This window comes from Loxodonta africana, chromosome 4, assembly GCF_030014295.1.
Source record: "Loxodonta africana isolate mLoxAfr1 chromosome 4, mLoxAfr1.hap2, whole genome shotgun sequence".
NCBI lineage: Eukaryota > Metazoa > Chordata > Mammalia > Proboscidea > Elephantidae > Loxodonta > Loxodonta africana.
The window spans coordinates 36627079-36650666 of NC_087345.1; the positions used below are offsets into that span (position 1 = coordinate 36627079).

General features: G+C 40.1%; 1 protein-coding gene across 5 annotated transcripts in view; it reads left to right on the forward strand.

Moving 5' to 3' along the window:
* Window positions 1-23588, forward strand: part of FGD6 (FYVE, RhoGEF and PH domain containing 6) — a 143961-nt gene that overhangs the window by 5727 nt on the left and 114646 nt on the right. For all 5 annotated transcript variants that reach the window (XM_064283720.1, XM_064283719.1, XM_003405266.4 and 2 more), the window contains exon 2: window positions 1590-4011. In XM_064283720.1, coding sequence (XP_064139790.1) covers window positions 1590-4011 — 2422 coding nt within the window. The remainder of the gene's footprint in view (window positions 1-1589; window positions 4012-23588) is intronic.

Here is a 23588-nt window from a genome sequence, read left to right on the forward strand (position 1 = left end):
TCTGAAGATTTCAGCCTTGGAAACCCTATGAGGCAGTTCTCCTCTGTCCTGTAGGGTCGCTATAAGTTGGAATTGACTCAGTGGCAAGGAGCTTGGTTTTTGGTGTTTTTTTTTGGCATGAGTCGAAATCGACTCAACACCTTTTGGTTTACTGTATATCATTGAGGAAGAAAAATACAACTCTTATTCGTATGAGAAGCTTAATGAGTCACATCCTACATTTAACTGAGGCAAATTCAACTCTCAGCACTCAGCAAATAAGCTGAAGTGCTCCTCCAATTATTTCATTTAGTGTCAGTAGAAGATACGGTAATTTTTTCCAAAGTTGAAGGAAAAACAAGCTGTATTGCACTTATTTTAAAATGTACAATATACCCACGTATACTGGAATGTATACTGAAATTTAAGGGCAATTTAAGGAATTGTCAAGAGTAATATTGACTACAACGTAGCACAGCCTACCTCTAAGGGCAGTGGTGGTTCAGTGGTAGAATTCTCGAGTTCCATGCAAGACCTGGAGCCCTAATGGCGTGGTGCTTAAGAGCTTGGGCTGCTAACCAAAAGGCTGGCAGTTCCAATCCACCAGCCACTCCTTGGAAACCCTGTGAGGCAATTCTGCTCTGTCCTACAGGATTGCTATGAATTGGAATCAGTTAGAAGGCAATGGGTGTTTTTTGTTTTTTTAATGCGAGACCTAGATTTGATTCCTGGCTGGTGCACCTCAAGTGAATCCACAGCCTTTCTCTTAGTGGAGACTTGGTTTTGCTCTGATGCTGAACAGGTTTCAGTGGAGCTTCCAGACTAAGATAGCCTAGGAAGAAAGGTCTGGCGATCTGGTTCTGGATAATTAGCAAATGAAAACCCTATGGATCACAATGGTTCTGATGTGCAACTGATCATGGGATGGTGCAAGACTGGGCAGTGTTTTGTTCCATTGTGCATGGGGTCACCATAAGTTGGGGCTGACTCAATGGCAGCTAGCAACAACAATAGAATAATATAACCTATCTGGTAAAGAAAAGTGCAAGTTCACGCACTGTTTGTTATGGATTGTAGTGTGTCCCCCAGAAATATGTGTTGTAAATTCTATGTTTGGGTTTGGATTTATACCTGTGGTTATAATTCCGTTTGGGAACGGGCTTTTTGTTGTTATATTAAGAGCCCGTATCAGTGTAGAGTGTGTTGTAAGCCATGCCAATGTAGGGTGTCTTATGAGACATAAAAAGAGTAGGTTAGGTCACAAAAGGAAGCAGAGATGGGGGAAGATAAATACCATGCCACATGAAGATTGCCAGTGAGCCGAAGAATAGAAAGAAGCTGAAGAGACAAGGATCTCCCCACAGAGCCAACACAGACAGAAAACGTTGCCCTAGAACCGGCACCCCGACTTTGGAACTCTAGCCTCCTAAACCGTGAGAAAATAAATTTCTGTTTGTTAAAACGACCCACTTGTAGTATTTCTGTTAAACAGAACTAGACAACTAAGACACTGTTAAAAGTAAAAATGTTATAAAATTTAATCATGTATCATTTTGTGCTTTGGATATTTTGTCATCAAATTATTACTTTTTTTTTTTTTTCCTTTCTAGAGATTAAGAAGCCACCAGTGGCCCCCAAGCCAAAGTTTGTGATGGCAAATAATAAACCAGCTCCACCTCCTGTTGCTCCTAAACCTGACATTGTGATTTCTAGTGCTCCACAGTCAATAAAGAAAACCAAGCCGGCAATAGCTCCGAAACCAAAAGTTCTGAAGGACTCACCTGTTCGAGACATCAGTCTGTCACCATCGAGGACTATGAACCTGGAAGAGCACAAACAGAAAGTACCTGAAAATGCTGACGACTTCAATTCTAAGAATGTAGGGAACCAGAGCAGTGACTATATTTTACCAGCGTGCCCCTGCAGCTCTGAGTGTAGCCATAAACTGGGGAATAGAGGGAATTCCTGTGTGAAGCAGCTTGTTTTAGAGCCCCTGGAAATGCATGAAAATTTAGAAAATTGTAAAATCGATGAGTTCTCTTTAACTGTAAAAACTAGGGATAAATGTGATTCTCATGGTAAAAAGGTAAAGAGCCAGAGTGGAGTAGTTTTAAAAGCAAGCATCCTAGAAGAGAATCTCAAAGATGTTTTAACACAAGGAACATCACCCTTTAGCTCACCACCGAAGCATAGATCCAAAGACAACCCAGACGTGAATGGTGGCTGTAATTCGAACAAGCAATTCAGTATTGAATTTACTGACTTGTCACCATCCTCATCCAGTTTTGAGAAAGTCTCTGACCATCACCACCTCCTACAGCCTCCAAGTGATGAATTTCAAATTGTTGAAACTTGTCAGGATAGTATTAGAAAAAGCAGTAGTTGCTTTCATTCATCCAAACAATTAGCTCTGGAAAATGGCAAAAGGAATAATTTTATATCTTCAGATGAAGTTAGTAAGAAGATGGAAGTTAAAGACGTTGGTCCTTTAGAAATTCACTTAGTACCATATACCAAAAAATTCCCAACTCCCAAGCCCAGAAAGACTCGCACTGCTTGTCTGATACGCCAAAGGTACGTAGACACTCCTAGTGAAAGTACTGAGGAACCAGAGAATTCAGACAGTAGCTCTTCTTGTCTTATTGAAGACAATTTGAGGAACAATAAAATTAGCGTTCTTCCTCAGAATGTTTTGTGTAACCAGCAACAGGTGGACAAAGTGAAGCGAGGAAGTAAAAATGAATTGAATCTGGACTCTGACTACGACAGAGAAGACTTAGCCAATTCACAGAAAGCTGTGTGTCCTGAAACTTTTTCCTTTGAAAAAATGGCATCTCCTTTAGATACAGACTCCAGTTTGAGTTCTGACAGCAAGACAGTAGATGGCTGTAATATGTCGCTTGCTATGGACAATGGGATCAGTATTACAGGATGCAGTGCTTTATCTGTGAGCCTGCCTAAGCAACTCAAATTAACTTCTAATGAACATTTGCCTGCTGCATATAACCCGGGAGTGTGTGCCTATCAAATGCAAAAGGAATCTACAATAAAGGATGAAAGTTCTTTAAGAATTATTCCCAAAAAACCTCAAAGACACAGCTTGCCTGCTGCAGGAGTGCTTAAAAAGGCCGCCTCAGAGGAGCTTGTAGAGAAGAGTTCTTATCCCTCAAATGAAGAAAAAAATTCCGAGAAGAGTCTAGAAAGAAATCACGTTCAGCATTTGTGTGCCCAAAACCATGGTATGTCATCCTCCTTTGATGTGCCTAAACGGGCTTCAGAAAAGCCAGTGTGGAAATTACCTCATCCTATTTTACCCTTTTCGGGGAACCCAGAATCTTTAAAGTCTGTGAGGATGTCCTCAAATAGTGAGCCCTTAGGTGCCCTAACCAAGCCTAGAGCAAGGTCATTATCTGCTGTGGATGTGGAAAGGAGCACTAAGCCTTGCAAAGACTCTCAAAAGAAAAACTCTTTGAAAAAGTTGCTCAACGCGAAATTGTCCACCTGTTTTATGAAGGGTGACTTTCAGAAATTTTGGTCTAAGAGTAGCCAACTTGAAGATACGACCACTGGTAACCTCTGTGGTGGGGAGCAGAAGGGGATTGAAAGTGATTGGCATGGCTTGTTGGCAGGAGAAGAAAAGAGAAGTAAACCCATTAAGGCGTATTCTGCAGATAACTACAGCCTGGAATCCCAGAAGAAGAGGAAGAAGTCTCGGGGCCAGACCAGCATGGCCAGTAGTCCTAGAGCTGAGTCTTTGGATGACCAGATGCTCTCCAGGGAGTCATCATCTCAGGCCCCTTGCAGATCCGTTACAAGCGCCTGTGCACCAGAGTATGAAAATATACACCATTATAAGGAAACACCAGCGTATGAGAACTTGCCATTCATTATGGTTATAGGGAAAACTCCAGAGTTTGAATGTCGCAATTCCAGCAACATGGAGGACACTGATGCAAATGTGTATGAAGTAGAAGACCCTTATGAAGCTCCTGCTAGCCAGCTGCAACTTGGATCCAGACTTCAGCATTGCAGGTAACACTTAGGTGCCGGACACATCGTGCTTTTGCATGTATTATTGCAATTAACTTTCAATAACCATGTGAGATAAGTATTGTACATGGGGGAAAATCACCTGGTGGGAGACTGGTTTAGTTAAGCATATATAAAAAAACAAAAGAAAAATTTGTGTTCCCCATTTCTATAATGAGACTGAGCATTGGCTACGATGACTGATTCTTAGATGTGTTTTAATTATTAGTGGTTATTTGTCTTCTCTTCAAAATAGCTAGTAAAATGGACTCTTAGAGCACTAATTTTTCAAAACATACTGACTAGTTATGGAATTCTTATTACAAAGTGCAGCCTCCATTTATCATAGGGATGGGATGGATATTTGCAGTGCAAGCTTGAAACAGTCGACTTATTAATAGCTGATGCAAAGAATTAGAACCAGAAGGATGGTAGATGCTGCAAGGAAGGTCTGGAACAGAGAGGTCTCAGGCCCTCCAAGGCACCAACTCAGGAGTCATTGCAGGAAACCTGGGGCAGAAAATTGGCCAGTCAATGAGGGGGTTTTTTGCTAAGTGTAAGGAATCTGTACAGTTATTGAAATTCTGCATTGTCTCTGTCAGGTAAAAACTTTTAAACTTGCAGAAGTTACCACTCTGAGGATTAGTTGTTTTACTCATTGAAGCTAATTGCTGACTTCTGATGAATATAGGAAAAAAATGTAAGGAACCATAATTGCTTTCTTTCTTTTATACATGAACTTCGTGCCCCTGGAATACATACTGTATCTCTCTTATTGAAATGTTGTCCAGCTTTGTTGGGCCAGCTTAGCAATCTTTGGTTTCATGAAGCTTCCAGAATCACCCAGTGGGAAGTGTTCATGTCCTATTCTGACCTCCCAATTATAATATGATGTTCTTACAGCCTTTATCTCAGTCTTTCTTATGATATGGTTATTTATTGGCATGTCTGGTGTTCTGTATTTGATCTTGTATCTGCTAACCAAAAGGTTGGGGATTTGAGTCCACCCAGAGGTGCCTCAGAAGAAAGGCGATCTACTTCTGGAAAATTAGCCGTTGAAAACCTTTTGGAGCACAGTTCTACTCTGACACACGTGGGGTCACCATGATTTGGAGTCTACTCAAGGGCGACTGATTCTCCTTTTATTATGCTTTTGTGTAGCGTGTGTGTGTGTGTGTGTGTGAGAGAGAGAGAGAGAGAGAGAGTTTGTTAAAGAAGAATGATTTTGAATTTGGCTTCTTAGTGATAGACTATTATCCTTGGCTAAAACTAAAATGTTCTCTTGAAATTGGAGGTTTGGCCCTTGGGCAGGTTCCCTTTCGGCCCTCAGGCTTAAATCTGGAGGGTTTAACATTGTCTCTGACACAGGCTCTTCATTTCTGGATCTTGTCCATTGGCTGGTAGCTTCTTATGCAATTAGAGCACTGCTGGAGTTGGGGCAGCCAGGTTGTAAGGGGTTAACTACACAGCCAGCCAGTGTAGTTGGAGGGCATTCAGAAGGAGGGTTCTTTCTGGAGGCCACAGGAAACTGAGGGCTGCTTTGGACAGGTTGCAGGCCTTCAAGTAGGGCAGCCTGGTGAGCAGTGGGTGAGTTCTGCTTTGGAATTTAGCTTTCCACAGAGATTTTTGTTTGGGCCTGGAGCAGGGAGCCCTAAACAGCCTTGAGATTCCTAAAATGTGCCAGCTGAATCAAAAGCCTTTAGCCAGGGTCAGAGTAACAACACTGCCTGAGAGCTTGTTCCTTTTGTAAACAGTATTGAATAGACAGTGAAAGAAAAAGAGAAGCTTTCATGAGGAAGACATTTGGACACCCAAAAACAAGGTAATAAGAATAAAAATAAGGTAATAAGGTAAAAAAGGCAGTCATACATTTCAGGTGAGCTGAGAGGATCAAAGTGAAAATCCTGTTTGGTAGCCTGCCTGTTGAAAATATAAACCTATTTTTTTGAATAATTAATTCAAAGTCCAGCACCCTAGGATTCTAAAAAGGAGCCCTGGTGGTGCAACAATTAAGCGCTTGGCTGCTAACGTAAGATTGGCAGTTCAAACCCACTCAGTGCTTCAAAGGAAAAAAGGCAATCAGCTCCCTTAAAGATTACAGCCTAGAAACCCAATAGGGCAATTCTACTCTGTCACTTGAGTTCCCTATGAGTGGAAATTGCCTGGAGGGCACCTAACAGCAATAGGGTTCTGAAAAGATAAGAAACAATGCAGACCTAAACTATGTTTAAGTTTAAGCCTAAACCTAAGCTCTGCTGGAATGAATCAGAAGAGTGTCTTTACCAGTTTCTCAATCCTCAGGGAAGAGAGGGTGGATCTCACCTAGGGGACTAGTTCACAGAGAATGTCTAGTTTTACAGGTTCTTGGAGCCCTGGTAGCATAGTGGTTAAGAGCTCGGCTGCTAACCAAAAGTTCGGCACTTGGAATCCACCAGCCACCTTGGAAACTATGGGGCAGTTTCTACTCTGTCCTATAGGGTCAGTATGAGTTGGAGTCAACTCCATGCAGTGGGTTTTTTTTTTTTTTAAATGTATGTAACTGTCTTGGTTTCTTAGTGCTGCTATAACAGAAATTTTACAAGTGGGTGGCTTTTATGAACAGAAATTTATTTTCTCATAGTTTAGGGGTTTAGAAGTCCAAATTCAGGGCACTGGCTCTAAAGGGAAGCTCTCTCTGTCTGCTTTGTGGGAAAATTCTTGTTTCAGCTTCTCTAGTGAGTTGGAATCGACTCGACGGCACTGGGTTAGTGTTCTCAGAGCCCTGGTGGCCCAGTAGTTAAGCACTTGGCTGCTAACCAAAAGATTGGCGGTTTGAACCCACCATCCCCTCCATAAGAGAAGGATGTGGCTCAAAAAAGATTACAGCCTGGGAAACCCTATGGAGCAGTTCTGCTCTGTCCTATAGGTTCGCTCGGAGTCAGAATCGACTCAGCTGCAGTTGGTTTGGTTTCTTGGTTTGCTGTTCTCAGAGATCCTTGGAAAGCTCCATGTGGCATCTATCTTCCCCACTTTGTCCTTAAAACTTGCTTTCTCAAAAGTAATTTAAGATACACCCTTCACTGATGGTCTCATTAATATAAAAAAGAAAACCCTATTCCCAAATGAGATTGCATGCACAGGTGTAGGGGTTAGGATTTATAACGTCTTTTGGGGGGACATAGTTCAATCTGTAACAATAACCAACCAAGTTCTGGATCAGTAAACAATCTCTTGGCAAGCCTGGGGCTATATGACCAACTTTTTTTGAGTACAGATATTTCGTAAATTCAACAGCTTAATGTTTACAAGTTTATAACAACATATTTATAATTTATCAGGAAATAATTGTGGCAGGTGCTAATTCTAAATAGGGCTGTGTTCTAAAAGTTCATGATAATTTGGAGCTCAGAGTGCATTTCCCAAAGAAAGGATGCTGGAAAGGGTGGTTAAGGTCCCACTTTAGCTCCCAAATTATATTAACCATTACTGTACTGGCCTAAGAGCCCTGGTGGCACAGTGCTTATGCACTCAGCTGCTAACTGAAATGTCAGCAGTTCGAACCCACCAGCCACTCTGCAGGAGAAAGATGTAGCAGTCTGCTTCCGTAAAGATTTACAGCCGTGGAAACCCTATGAGGCAGTGCTTCTCTGTCTTGTAGGGTCTGTGAGTTGGAATCAACTCAATAGCAGTGGGTTTGGTACTGGCCTATCCTTTACCTCTTTTCCAGTCAGGTTAATTCTTCATGTCAATGTTTCTGTGTGCTCCTCTGATACCAGCTGTGGCTGAAGATGGAGAGTTGGCCAATGTGTTGTTGAGGCCTGCGCCCCCCTCCGCCCCCCGAGAAACAACTCCACAGGGTCTGAGGCCTTCATCAGGGTTTGTGAAAAAGGGTGAGGTTATTAAAGAAGAATGAGGAAATTGGAGGTTACACTGCTGTGAGAAAGGTATTGGGAGTGATGAGAAGGGTGGGCTAGTTGAGAATTAGCATGCAGTGGGTTTTCTTCACTCCTTTTTTCCTTGTTATTCCTATCCGTTTCCTCTTTCCCTCCCAATTCTCCATTGCTAACAGTGTGATTCTGCTAATTGAGTTTCTGACACCAGGCGAGAGTGATAAGTAACTGGAGGGGAAGATGGATGGGGGTAAGGTGTAGCACTGGGAAGCCTCTTAGTGGGTGGGCGGGGGAGAGGGTGGAGAACGGCCAAATCTGAAGATGAAGCAGGTGGGAGTTCCCATAGCTGTAGAAACCTTAGCTTGAGTTGTTCCCAGTTAGGTCATCATTTGTTCCCTGCTCTGGGTTCTCAAAAGGAGTTTGTTTATTCCGTAAATAATCAACTATGTGTCAGACACTGTTCCTTCAAAGGTGAAAGGGAATGCCTGCTCTCAAGGAATGTGTGTCCATAGAGGCGACAGACAATGATAGAATAACATGATTTTGTTAATCCAAGCTTCATCTGAGTTGTGTATCCAGTTGTGGTATTGAAGACTGGTTCACAGAGCTGGCTGCATTTGAGCCAAGTGAGCGTGATTGTTTGAAAGTGAGCATGACTGGCTTTGGCATTTGGGAAGTCATTTCCTAACCTTGATGAGAGCAGTTTCAGTGGTGCCCTGGGGGAAGAAGTCAGATTCCAGACCAAGAAGGATTGAGAAGAGAGGAAGTGGAATCAGCAAATGTGGACTGCTGTCCCTTGAAACTCTGCCCAGCAGTCACCTGTCACTTGACAGGTTGGATTTATCTTTTGGTCTTCCTCAAGTACCAGAATTCAAGAAAAATTGAAATAAACTTCAAGATTACTTCTTCTTAGTTAATCGTGCACCCTCATGTCTGATGAAGGGATGTACTAAGTCCTCTCCCCTCCATTTTAAACACAAAACTGTGCTAAAAGTCTGCCAGATGGCACTCATTACAGGTCTTATCAGGTCCTGTTTTGGCATTTGTATTATAAATCAGTTCCAATCTAGAAGTCAGCCCTCTTTGGTTGCATTTACCATCTGGTGGTATTATTGGACTTTAATATACTGATTAAAGCATAAAGTAATACCCTAATGAGCATTTCCCTGTTGTCATAGCACAGATGGGATTGTGCCCAGTTAGAGGGTGGGGGCTGGGAAAGACTCATAGATCTCTACAGCAGCCCTTCCTTTCCTGTAAGTTATTTTCAGCATCAGCTCAGGAAATATCAAAAATTTGTATGGCTATTTAACTTTCTGTTTCTTGCACTGGAATTGTTGCCACACAGTTTTGGCAAATCTGTTTGTTTACATATTTACCTTACATTTGAAACTGCAGTTAGAAGCATTGGGTTTTATTTCTTGGCAATAAAGATTTTCTTTTTTCCTTTTATATGAGTAGTAAGAATTAGTTAAATTGCAGTACTTCGTCCAGCTGTGTTGCATTGGTCCTCATTTCCTGTCTACACATGAATGGTAATTTATCAAATATATATGCTTGGGTGTGGTAGAATGTCACTTTATACTTTTAGAGGCATGTTTTTAGTCAGGGATAGAAGAAAAAGTATCCTCCATTTTGTGTGTGTGTGTGTGTGTGTGTGTGTGTGTGTGTGTGTCTATCTGTATCTGTATATCCAGCGTGGTGAAAATATACCTACTCATTTGTCGACAGTCTCGTTATCTGACATTTCACATTTACGACAATAGTAAAAAATCTGACTATTTTAAACCTTCAGTTAAGGGACAATAAAAATTAAAAAAAAAAAATCTAACTCTTTTGAGCATCAACAATGTACATCTGGCAGTAACAAATCCTGAGGCACAAGGTGAGAGTAACATTGGCTGTAATGGTTGTAGTTATGTGTCAGCTTGGCTAGGCCATGATTCTTAGTGGTTTGACAGATATGTGATGATGTAATTTGGCAGTTATGTAATGCTGCAGCCATCCTCTATTTTGGATCTAATGTGGTCATCCTCCATTTTTGTATAACAACCTGGTTTTTGGAACCTAACCATGTCACTAAGTGAGGAATGGGTGTACACTGTTTTGGAAAAAAAAAGTGGCAGTATTGTCTTTAGGCATAATCAGTTGGAAAAAAATTTTTTTTCCATTGCTGGTTTTTTGTTAAATTTTTGAATAGTAAAGATCTAAAAATCTTATAATTTAGTCAAGGACACCAGAATCCAAAAAACTGAACCCACTGATGTCAAGTCAATTCTGACTCATAGCGACCCTATAGGACAGAGTAGAACGGCCCCATAGAGTATCCAAGGACCGCCTGGTGGATTCAAACTGCCAGCCTTTTGGTTAGCAGCTGTAGCACTTAACCACTACGCCACCAGGGTTTCCATCAAGGACGTAGTGAGTTTATTTTCATAAAATTGGAACTAATTACATCAGTGAGACAGAAATTGCTTTGCAAAATGAGCTTCTGGCCCATTTATTTTCTAGAGAAATATTCTCAATGTGAACCTTTTGGGGAAGGGTAGATGTTGGGGGTGGGGGAGGGAGGGTCTTCTTTTTTTTCCTAAGCATTTTTAATTGCTGTAAGGTTCCATACCAAGCCCGTTGCTGTCGAGTTGATTCCAACTCATAGCAACCCTACAGGACAGAGTAGAACTGGCCCATAGGGTCTCCAAGGAGCAGTTGGTGGATTCAAACTGCCAACCTTTTGCTTAGCAGCCAATCTCTTAACCAGTGTGCCACCAGGGCTGTGTAAATTTTAAGAGGTAATGACAATTAAGCCATCTACCAATTTGTGAATGGATTAAACCTTAGTAGAAGGTTTGGAGAAGTCCCTAGGTGGTGAAAATGGTTAAGCAATAGCCAAAAGATTGGTGATCCTAACCTACCTAGAGCCACCTCAGAAGACAGGCCTGGTGATCTGCTTCTTAAAGATTAAAGATTACAGCCTTGAAAATCCTATGAAGTAGTTCTACTCTGCATACATGGGTTCACCATGAGTCAGAGTCAACGGCAACTAACTGTTGCATTTTTGCAGTAGAAATAACTGTGTGGGAGTTAGGTTCCTAGCTAGCCTGCAAAATTATATTTAGCTGTCTAATATATGAAATATGCAATAGAAGGTAATAAGAATGAGACTGTGGAATAAATGGAGCAAGAAATTAAATGGCTTTGGGGACTCTTGAATGCTGGTGCGTTTGAGGAGGAAAATGCTAGTGAGTTGAAAACAAAATATTAAGGGGGGAGGTAGGGTACAGGATGAAGAGGTGGGGAAGATGAACTTCTTTGCCCCCTTGATCTTCCAGGTGGTTCAGGGGAGTTCCAGATCTGGGCTCTTGTTCATAAGGCGATGAGTATGTTCACATTTCAGGTGTTCTGTAACTCAGATAAGGCCTGTCCTTGTGTATCACTTTTGTAAGCTTTCTGTGGTCTTCCAGACATTTCTTTTCAATTCATCATCTTTTCCTGGAATTGCATAGATAAACTTGGTATTTAGGGGAAACTCTTTTGGATTTAAAAGAAAAGAAAAGTAGACATGTTTATATTAGCCTATTTATTTTAATACCAACTTTCTTGAAACTCTGTTAGGTTCAAGGAGTTGTTTAAATTATAGCACATTTGGGTGTGGGAAACAACAAAGCAATATTGACCTTTTCATTCAATATTAACTTTAGAAGTTAAATTCAAGAGTGGAACTGCCTAGTTTCTTCTGGGTGGTATGGAAAAACTACTTTGGTGGTTTAGTCTGGGTCTGGTAATTGTTTGTGTTTTTGGATCTCTAGAGGAAAAAAAGTACTTGCAAGTAGTTTTGACATTGGGCAGCGGTAATCTTTCATTGGAGCTATAAAAAAAAAAAAATTGGGGTGGCTAAATAGGCTATCTGTGGAATAAAGCACTATAATAGTATATCCAGAAAGAACAGCTATCTTTTGTAGTTTTCTTTCCCAGATGTCACAGCCCTTCTTGTTTACATATAGTATAGATCCTTTTTGACTCCATATTAGCATGAATTGGTGTTGGTGGTACTGACTGTTGAGGTGCCCCTGGGCAGGCCAAACCACCAACCTTTCAGCGAGCGGTCCAGCGTTTAACTGTTTGCGCTGCCCGGGATCCCATGAATTGGAGTAGAGATTGTATTGGTGTCATTTTATTCTTTTATATTTAAAGAAACTGAGTCATAGTGGTAAAATGATCTCAGGAAAAGTGGACAATAATGCAAATGTAACTGGGTTAGTGGTTCTGAGCCCTAATTTTCAAGGATCTGTTTATCAGAGTCTTCCATTTATCAAAGTATTTTGGTTTCTCCTGCAGGAAAGGTGAAATAATAAACTCTGAACAAAGAAAGTCAGTTTCCCCTGAATGTTTAAATAAAAATAAAAAGGAAAACAAACACATTTAGCCTTTGTATGTTTGAAATGCTGTAACTGCTTGTTCTTTTAGCTCCTGTGGATTCTGTCAAAAACTTTGTTTTAGTTAGGTCATTCATTTATTTTATGTCAGGTCAGTTTCTTGGTAACATGTTTATAACAGTTGATACACTTTGGTATCTTAGTATCATTTGAAACATTAGAAATTAAACAATAGATTTGGTTTTTAATAAAAATCAAAATAGCTTAAGAAAATCTGAAAAGAATTTCTGGTTTTGAATTGTTTGGCAACTCTAATGTCAAGCCTGGGAAAGTGGATATAATGTATAAAGAAGGAATAATTGGTAACTTTTTTTCTTTCTATTGGTCTTTAGATATATTGGCAGTTACAGGTAAACAGATTTCAGTTTAAATGAGTGGCTTTTTTATACTTAATTTTTCACCCACAGCTCCACTGTTAGAAACGTGAGTACAAAGCGCAGTTCCTCTACACTGCCCTGTGTAGGTAGAGGGAGGGAGAGGTGAGGAGGGAAGAAGGAAAAGATAGAAATGAAAATGTTCAGGAGTCCAGGTATGAATTATGTGGTAGCAAAAGTTTCTGAAATCTTAGTCTTTTAGAGTTTTGGGGGTAAGAAAACTTAAATAGAGCCCTCTTTTGGTAATCAAGTAGTTGGAAAATTCTGGGAACTAAAGTGTGTTTTTTAATGATTTTAGGTAAATGTAGTCATAGAATTATTAAATTTTAGAACTAAAGAAGTCATTGCTAATCCAGCCTCATGAAACCAAGGCCTAGTGAGACTTGTTGACTTTCCTTCTGCAGATACGGGAAATTACAAAACCAGGGCTCCAATATGGTGGCTTCAAAACACCACATTGCCTTGGAATCTACTCAGTGACAACTATAACAGCAACATTGCTGGTTTGGAAGCATTCAAAAGACGGCAAAATTTAGAGAATTTATAGTCTCAGTTGTTGGAAAAAGGTTCAGCATTGCTTGCATTGTTGGCTTTTTTTCTCCTGTCATAACAGATATAGTTACCCCCTTCAGGAAGGAGGGTTGAACACAGCTGCATTAAAATGGTGGTTTCAGGGGGGTTAATATTCAAACTAAGGAGAAACTTTCAGCTAACAAGTATCTGATGCTACTAATATATGCTAATAAAACAGTCTTTCCCCCAAACTCTCTGGTTCTCCCTCAATCTAATGTTTTCCTTACTTCACCAAAAGTCTGTCAGCCAGATAGTATCAAAGATTAGAAATGCTGTTAACATCAAATAGTATAGATTTTATGGTTGATTTTTTTTTTTTTTAATAGCAGCTAGGAGCCCTGATGGTGTGGTGGGCAAGTGCAAGGCTGCTGACTAAAAGGTCAGCGGTTGGAAGCCAATAGCCACTCTGCAGGAGAAAGATGTGGCAGTCTGATACCCTAAATCCCATGGGGCAGTTCTACTCTGTCCTATGGGATCACTGAGTCATAACTGACTCCACAGCAATAGGTGTTTTGGGTAATAATAGCTACAAATTTATTCAGTACTTCAGACATGCCAAGCATTATGCTAGGAGCTTTTGCATGCACAGTAAGACCTGTGAAAGCCAGAACCTGTGTAAGGGAAACCTTTAAGAGAAGGAAAACTCAAGTATTTGCCTCTAAAAGGAGTGGTGGAAAAGTGTTAAGATTGCACCCTGTCAAAGGTGGAAAACTTTCGAGACCTGAAAAAACGAGGCAGTTTGCAGAGTTCCTGTTCTCGTAAGTTTCACTGTATTATTTAGTTCCTACTGCCATATATGGTAAATTTTATTGTCATCTTGTTTTATGGACAAGGAAACGAAGACATAATGAGGTTAAGTAACTTGCCCAAGGGCACATTGCTAATATATAGATTAACTGAGTATGGAATGAAGTTTTCTGAGCCTGAGCTGCTGGTACATTGATCTTAATGTATGATACTGATCTTTTAGAGAAGTAAATCAGATCATGTTCATGAGTCAGAATCAACTTGATGGCAACTGGTTATGAGCTGTTGGTTTTGCCATTCTTTTATTTTTTTGTTGTTGTTCTTAATATTGGTAGAGGTCTGAGAATCTTCTACTCAGGAGTCCACAGTGGACAAAATATTCCTGTCCAAAATTGCTTACTGTCTAGAGGGAAAACACACAGACACCTGAGTGGCATGTATAGACATTAATGAGCTTTTTCCAAGGTCCCAGATTTTTTATGCAAGAAGAGCTCATTGACTGGAAAGCCTTTATAGTTAGGTAATAGGTATTTCAAAGGTTGGGAAACGGAATTAATCATCTCATGTTTACATTTGGTCAGCTTAGTTGTGGCTGGTATACAAAGCAAGCTAAATATGGTTCCTGTCGTTTACTAGTTGCAGTAATGAACAGTAATGAAACAGAAAATGTTATTTATGCCTCATATTTCCCCATGATTTCATGAGAGTTGCTTTTTTATCTGTCATCTCTGTTCCTCATTTCATTCTCTGTCAAGTACTTTATGATCTCTAAAGCACCTTAGTTTAATGAGAGAGTTCACTATTTACAAGTCCTCAAAGTAAATAATTTTGTAAGGCTAAAATACCTTTTATATGTGGTTCTTCATCATAGACTTAAATGTGTCTTGGTCATCTAGTGCTGCTATAACAGAAATACCACAGGTGGATGGCTTTAACAAAGAGACGCTTATTTCCTCACAGTGAAATAGGCTAAAAGTCCAAATTCAGGGCGTCAGCTCCAGGGGAAGGCTTTCTGTCTCTGTTGGCCTTCTCATCAATCTTTCCCCAGACTAGGAGGTACTCCACGCAGGGATTCTGGGTCCAAAGGACACGCTCTGCTCCCGGCTCTGCTTTCTTGGTGGTATGATGTCCCCAACTCTCTGCTTGCTTCCCTTTGCATTTACATTGGATCAGGGATGTGACCTTAGTAAGGGTATTACAGTCTCACCCTAATCCTGTTTAACCTAAAATTACAGTCACAAAATGGAGAACAGCCACGCAATACTAGGAATCATGGCCCAGCCAAATTGATAAACACGTTTTTGGGGGGACATAATTCAATCCGTGACAGAATAGTAAGGTTATTTTTCAGAAACCAAACCTGTTGCTGTCGAGTCGGTTCTGACTCATAGCGACCCTATAGGACAAAGTAGAACTACCCCATAGGGTTTCCAAGGAGCTCCTGGTAGACTGGAACTGCCGACCTTTTGGTTAGCAGCCATAGCTCTTAACCACTATGCCAGCAGGGTTTCCTATTGTCCAAAGAGACAGATGAAATACTATCTCTCACTAGTTGAAGATTTCTGGGAGGAATTAGAATGTCCAGAGCCTTCAGAGTTATGAATGGGCAAGCCCTGGGAAGCTGGACAAGGGAGCCCATTCAGTCAGGGCTATAGGTTGAGAGAAGCTCTTAGGTAGAGTACTGCTATTGTCATTGTTGGAGCTGCTGACACTGGTCACAAAGAGCTCGCTGAATCTGCCTCCAGGGTGAAAATGATCAAGTTGCTGCTTGTGACATTTAATTTGGCATCTGTATTCATCCTGCTTAGGCTCAACTGATCTTGGCTTGTCTTATTGTAAGCAAATAACTGCTATAAATCATATAATAGAAAACGTATTTAAATTCCTTCTGTGTATACCCTGCTGGGCATTTTAACAATGTTTTTTCATAAAATAATTACTGTGCTAATTATAACAGGCTTCTCTAAAGCAAGCCTGGTAAGACCTCTACTTGGCTGTTAAAGGTAGATACATATATGTCAAAGTACTCAAACAGTATTTCTTTTAAAATATCCTATAATTCAGACTTTTAATGAGTTTGTCATTTTTGCCCTCAATTTAATTCAAATTAAAACCTACCCCAAAATAGCTACACAATTGGCCTTATTTTTTCATTATCAAAGGGGATGTATGTATAGTTAATTTTTAGTCTATATGTTTTACTGCCTTCCATCATTTGTCTCCTGCCTCTCCTCTTTCCCCACTGCTTTATGCTAAAATGGGATGGAAAAGGAGCAATGGAGTGATACTGCTCTGAAGAGTTTTGTTTTAGAAGACTGCAAAAATCCTGTGGCTTCAATCTGTCAGTATCCTATGACCCTGGTGCCTAAAGACTCCTGTCTAATGACAGTTCATTTCAAAGGTCTCTGATTCTCATGTAAACACATAGTAACATTTTAACAGCTACTGGGGAAATTATCAAATGATTGCATTCCCTAGTAGTTAAACTACTACTTCAGAGAGAGTTGGGTTTTTAGATTTTATTTCTTACTTTTATAGAAATTACTGTACTTCACTAAATAGACAATACGTAAGTGGTAACTTTGGCAAAGGGTAAGACAGTACACAGTACTGGGGAAGCCAGCACAACTGGCAAAAGGCAAGGTCATGGAAGCTCCATAGATACATCCAAACTCCCTGAGGGACCAAATTGCTGGGCTGAGGCATATGGAGACCATGGACTCCGGGAACATCTAGCTCAATTGGCATAACATCGTTTATAAAGAAAATGTTCTACATTCTACGTTGGTGAGTAGCATCTGGGGTCTTAAAAGCCTGTGAGCGGCCATCTAAGATACTCCACTGGTCTCACCCCTTTGGGAGCAAGGAAGAATGAAGAAAACTAAAGATACAAGGGAAAGATTAGTCCAAAGGACTAATGGACCACAACTACCACGGCCTTCACCAGACTGAGTCCAGTACAACTAGATAGTGCCTGGCTACCTGTACTGACTGCTCTGACAGGGATCACAATAGAGGGTCCTGGACAGAGCTGGAGAAAAATGTAGAACAAAATTCTAGGTCACAGAAAAATGCCAGACTTACTGGCCTGACAGAGACTGGAAAAACCCCGAGAGTACAGCCCCAGGACACTCTATTAGCTCAGTAATTAAGTCACTCCTAAGGTTCATCCTTCATCCAAAGAGGACAGGCCCATAAAACAAAATGAGACTAAAGGGGCACACCAGCCCTGGGGCAAGGACTAGAAGGCAGGACAGGACAGGAAAGCTGGTAATAGGGAACCCAAGGTTGAGAACGGAGAGTGTTGACATGTCCTGGCGTTCTTATCCAATGTCATAAAACAATATGTGTACTAACTGTTTAATGAGAAGCCAGTTCTGTAAACCTTCACCTAAAATAAAATAAAAGAAAGATGTTAATAAACTTAATTTCCCCTTGGATAAATCAGAAACCAAATAATTATCCCTGATTATGGAGCCCTGGTGGCGCAGTGGAAACCCTGGTGGCATAGTGGTTAAGTGCTATGGCTGCTAACCAAGTGGTCGGCAGTTCAAATCCACCAGGTGCTCCTTGGAAACTATGGGGCAGTTCTACCTTGTCCTGTAGGGTCGCTCTGAGTTGGAATCGACTCGACGGCAGCGGGTTTGGTTTTTTTGGGGGGGTTTGGTGGCAAAGTAGTTAAGAGCTATGGTTGCTAATCAAAAAGTTGGCAGTTTGCACCCACCAGCTACTCCTTGGAAACCCTATGGGGCAGTTCTGTTCTGTCCCATGGGGTGGCTATGAGTGGGAATCAATTCGACAGCAACCATTTTTGTTTGTTTTTAGTGTCCTGATCTCAGGCCAGTCTCAACATTTGGAGACACAACGAGGATATTGATACAATCCACCGGTCTTATTTAAATTCCCTCAGTTTTACTTGTACTCATTTGTGTGTATGTAGTTCTGTACAATTTTATCAGCTGTATAGGTTCATATATCAACCACCACCGCTTGCATCACCCCAGGGAACCTCATGTCACCCTTATATAACCACACGCCTCCGTCTCCCTACCCTTAATTCCTGGCAACCACCAATCCATCTTCCATTTCAAAATTTTTGTCATTCAAAGAATGAATGAGGAAGTGAGTTTTTGGATACTTATGTTCTTGCTTCCTTCATTAGCTTATTGCCTGGAATATCCTGTTTATAGTATAATTAAAGTAATAGCTAACATTTACTGTATTAATTGTTTTACTGTATACCAAGCTGTAGAAGGCATTACTTGTGCCTTGTACTGTTGTACAGCACTAACTTATTATTCTGTCATAGCACTTTGGCAACCTCCCCTCCCGGTCACCTCCCTCCCGCTTCAAACAAACATAAAAATCAGCATAAATGAGAATAAATATTGTAAGATTGCAAACGCCTTTGTATCCTTGCCCCAGCTGATACCTGGCACAAGATAGGTGGTCACATCTGAGCAAACAGTTGTCAGGTTAAATATTGCTTTTACTTGTATGAGGTCAGAATCCAGCTGCATTTGGAGTAAACCAGTGTCCCACTGTCCAGGCATCCAGAATGCACAGGAAACATCTGTTAATTTTGGAAAGCAATTATACTGATTGGGAGAGCTGCTATTTGTTAAAACAAAGCTCCCTTGGAGAAGAGAAATTGAGTTAAAAGACCTCACACGCCTCTGTCTTTATCAGACTAGTGAGCATCCTTCCATATTATGGAATAATTAAGCTGCAAATATTCCATTCTTCTAACTCCACCAGTCCTCTCACCCAGCCTACAGAAAGAGGCAAGGGGTCTAGGTTGCCATGCTAGTCAATCTTAAGATATCTTCATGTGCTTTTTAAAAAATGCAAAGACAGTTGTATGACTAAAATAAATCAGAGTTTAATGAAACTCTTTTTAGAATGAAGAATTGTCCCTGTGTCTCACACGTAATTAGACTGAAAGTGAAAAAATCCGGGTAGTCTGTAGGTAGTTTTGGAGTGAGCAAAAATTTGCTAAGTTGTTCTTAAGTCAAGGGCCTAATAGAAATTTATAGAAAACATGTTCTCCACAGAAAACCTGCAGAAGACATATTTTCCCTTGTAGGGTGGATTATCCATGTAACTGTTTCAGGATTTGAACATGTATCTGTCTGCCAAAATGTATCATCTCAGGCTCTTTGGTCAGTTGTCTCTATATGACGTGTTGGTATGGCTTAAATTCAAATACTTTGTGTTACAAACCCCAGTAGGGACTAGTTGGGCATCCAGATGGAAAAAATGTGTGTTAGCTGAGAAAGCTACAGTAACTTTTAGAAAAATGTAACTTAAAAAATAGGAACTTCTCACCTTTATCTTTTAGCATTATCACTGTACAACAGATAAAATCCCGTGTCTTTGCTGTTAGGAAGCCAGGTAAAATATGCTTACCCTATGAACGCTCTTTAATAGATTACATCTTTCTTCTTAATCTATTAAATACTGTTTCTAGTTAACAGGTAATTATTGTTCATTCACTCTATGCAGAGCACCATATTCAGGGAATTATAAAGGGAATTTTTAAAATGAACATTGGTACTAAGGCTTTAGTGACGAATATAAAAATAAAGATCTGAAGGGTGAAAGTTTCTCTGACTTAAAAAATGGGTTTTGATCTCATTAAAAAATACAAAATCTTTCTGTGAGGCAAAATGTAAATACTGCAAAAATACATTGTCTCTATCTGGGTTCAAGAGATTTTTTGATGGTAAAATGAGTTTAGGTATGTTTTTGTACCCGGGGGTTATTGAGTAATTATTGATGCTTTCATACGTAGGCTAAAATGAGATCTTAGCTGTTTTCTTGAATGTGGCCTTATTGACTCTTGGTAGTCGTAATTCTGAGCATCTTTAATTCTCATTCAACCCTCGCATGGTTAAGAAGCAAAAATATTTTTCGTACGCTCTTCTGTACTCTACGAATTAATGTTGTCGCTCTCTGCTCATTGAAATCTTAGCCCCAGTAAATTTTTATTCTGCCAGTACTCTGTAGGTGGATTCTGCAAGTACAATCTCTGGCTATGAACGGAGAGATGTTGCAGGTAAGACAGCCTAGGACATTAGAAGTATGGTCAGTTTCAGGTTGTCTATAGGAAGTATTCTGAAAATTGTTGTCGTAATTCACGTATCATCATGATCTGATTTTTGGGGGGAAACCACATGTGGACTAGCTGCCTCCTGCCTGTCCTCCCACCTTTCGTTTAACCTTTCCTTCCGAAGTATTAAAAAATACTGTTTATGAGGAATGCTTAAAAGAACTAAGATTAGTAAACCAGGAAAGGGAGACTGGGGATTTTCTGTTCTTTATGTGTTATGTTTTTTTAATTATAGAAATTTATAGAATCTTTTTTTTTTTAAGTTAAATGTGCATAAAGTAAAAAGTAAAATGCTCCCTCCTTTCCCTCTCATTACCCTCCTCCAGTGCACTCAAGAGAAAAAGGGTTTTGAATTTGGTTGGCTTGTTTGTTTTGTTTTGTAATATGGAAAGTTTTCAAATAAATGGAAAGTTTAGGAGTGGTTACACTCTGTCCCTCAGAAGCTATTGTTATCTTCAAGGTACATGAGAGAGACATGGGCTGACAGCACTGTTTCCTCCACGTGCATAACCTCAGTTCCTACACCAAGCCTAACCCACCAGGAGCTTAATAAAACATATGTGATAATGTGTATATGTATACACACAAATGTGTGAATGGGTGATGCTTTCTCTTTCTACTCGCTCATTTCTTCCCTCTCTCTCTCTTTTTAACTGTTTTATGGTATCTTAATTTCTCCTTACTTCCCATCTCTCCTCTTTTTTGTATGCCTTTAGCTTGTGGCTCAGAGCAGGTGATCTGTGTTTTGAAGTGCAGTCTACTCTGAAAATCTATATTTAAAAAAGAAATAATCATACTGTGCTTTACATTGAGAAAGGAGATTTACATGACCAACGGAATCAGCAACTTTATTGCATAAAGGTGAAGGCTTGTTATGTCATATGTAGACCTTTTTGGTCTGTGTTGCTCATAGTGGTTGTCATCAATGTGATGTTTATTTACCAAAGAGGGATGAGCTAGCTTTTAAAACGGACCTGTAAAAAGTATCTTGAGGTGAAGTGGGATACCTCCATATTACTCATTATTTTACATTGATTAATATATAAGAGACCCTTTTGTGATATGTAACTAATTATTCTGGGCTTCGAGATACTGCTGTACAAGTAGTAAGCTACTAAAAAAAAAAAAAAAGCTGTGAATTTAAACATGGAAAACAAGCCCCTGAATGACCTGCTGTAAAACCATGGCTCACATGACTTCAGTGCAGGAGTTCTTTACTCAGACATATAAGCGGTGATGAGCTGTTTCACATGACTGACAATGCAGAAGCTTCTCTCTGAAGTAACTTTTTAAGTACAATTCTAGGCTTTTAAGTGTCTATAGCAATAATTTATTTTTCTTAATATTTCTTAATGAACTTGAGCTTCAACCAGTTGCCCTGGAGTTGATTCTGACTTATGGCGACCCCACGTGAGGCAGAGTAGAACTTTGCTCCATAGGGTTTTCAATGACTGATATTTCAGAAGTAGGCTTTCTTCCAAGATGCCTCTGTGCGGACTCTAAGCTCCAACTTTTCAGTTAGCAGCTGAGTGAGCACTGTTTGTACCATCTAGGGACTCCTTTGATATTACAGGTAATACATATGGAAACCCTGGTGATGTAGTGGTTAAGTGCTACGGCTACTAACCAAAAGGTCGGCAGTTCAAATCCACCAGGTGCTCCTTGGAAACTCTGTGGGGCAGTTCTACTCTGTCCTATAGGGGTTTGGTGTGTGTGTGTGTGTGTGTATATATATATATGTACGAATGTGGGGAAAGAGGGAAAGAGAGTTGGAGCATGCAAGTGAGTAAGCAAGCTTTCTATGTATCAGGTATTGTTAGTGCATTACTTGAATTAATTCATTTAATCTTCATAAAACCCTGTCAGGTTGGCACTACTATTAACTCCATTTTATGGATGAGGAAACTGAGCTATAGTAAGGTTAAAAATTTTCAATTTCATATAACTAGTAAGTGGCAAAGCTAAGATTCGTACATAGGCAGTTTTTCTCCAAAGCAGATATACTGCTTCTCGTGAGTGATCTATACCAAGGGTTGGCAAATTTTTTTCTGTAAAGGACCAGAAAGTAAATATTTCAGTCTTTGTGGGCTATATGGCCTCTGTTGCAGTTCTTAAACTCTGCTGTTGTAGCATGAAAATAGCCACCAACAGTACAAAAATGAATGAGCTTGTCTATGTTTCAATAAAACTTTATTTATGAACACTGAAATTTAAGTTTTGTGTAATTTTCACATGTCACAAAGTATATATTCTTCATTTTTTTCTCCTAATCATTTATAAATGTAAAATCCATTCTTAGCTTGCAGGCCTTACAAAAAACGGCAGACAGCAGACTGGGTTTGCCAACCCAGGCTGTACTACACATCTGTGAGATGTTAGGATAAAGTCCACTCATTTATTAATTCATTCATACAAGAAGTAGAGAGACCAGGTATAATGCTAAGTTGTGTTTACTAGGAGTAAACAAGAACAAAAACTTCTTGCTCCTCTTGCCATTCTGCTTACTTAACGTAAAAAACTAAAACCAAACCCACTGCTGTCGAGTCGATTCCGACTCATAGTGACCCTAGAGGTCAGAGTAGAACTGCCCCATAGAGTTTCCAAGGAGCGCCTGAGGGATTTGAACTGCTGACCTTTTAGTTTAGCAGCCGTAGCACTTAACCACTATGCCACCAGGGTTCCCACTTAATGTAAAGGACTAAGATATTCTCCCTCTCCTCATGCAATTTAAAAATTTGCATTCATTTCATGTCTATTGCATATACCAGGCATGTTCACATTGTCTCGTTTAATCTTTATGCCCATTGCTGTCCAGTCGATTCTGACTCATAGCAACCCTATAGGACAGAGTAGAACTGCCCCACAGGGTTTCCAAGGCTGTAATCTTGACAGAAGCAGACTGTCAACATCTTTCTCCTGCAGAATGGCTGGTAGGTTCGAACTGCCAACCTTTCTATCAGCAGCTGAGCACTTAACCACTATACCACCATCACTCTTTCATTTAATCTTCATAGCAGGTGGTATTGTCTCAATTTTATCCTTTAGGGAGGTGTAAAATTAAAGAGCCTAAAAAGCTAGCCAGTTACACACAGCCAGATGAATGATGGAGCCTGGCTGGATTCCAGTGCAGGTCTGTCTTAGGCTAGAATCAGTGTTTTTTTCTTCTTTACTGTCTTTCCTTTGTTCCTGGAAAGGTATCAGACTAGAGTAGAATGTTTTTGACCTTGTCAAAAGTGGGTCTGTTTATCTCACTTCTTGAATGAATGTTTATTTCCACTTCCTTTCCATTTTTCCCTGACTCTAGCTTTCAAAGATATTACCCAAGTTTAATGGAAATGTTATGATTTTTTTTGGTTTATCAATCAAGGAAGGTTAAAGTAAACAAGAAGCAAGTCAGCGGTCCAATTAGTGGAAAGATACACTGATGCATGGGATTAAGAGTAGAGGAAGAAACCCAAGTCCTTTCCCTATA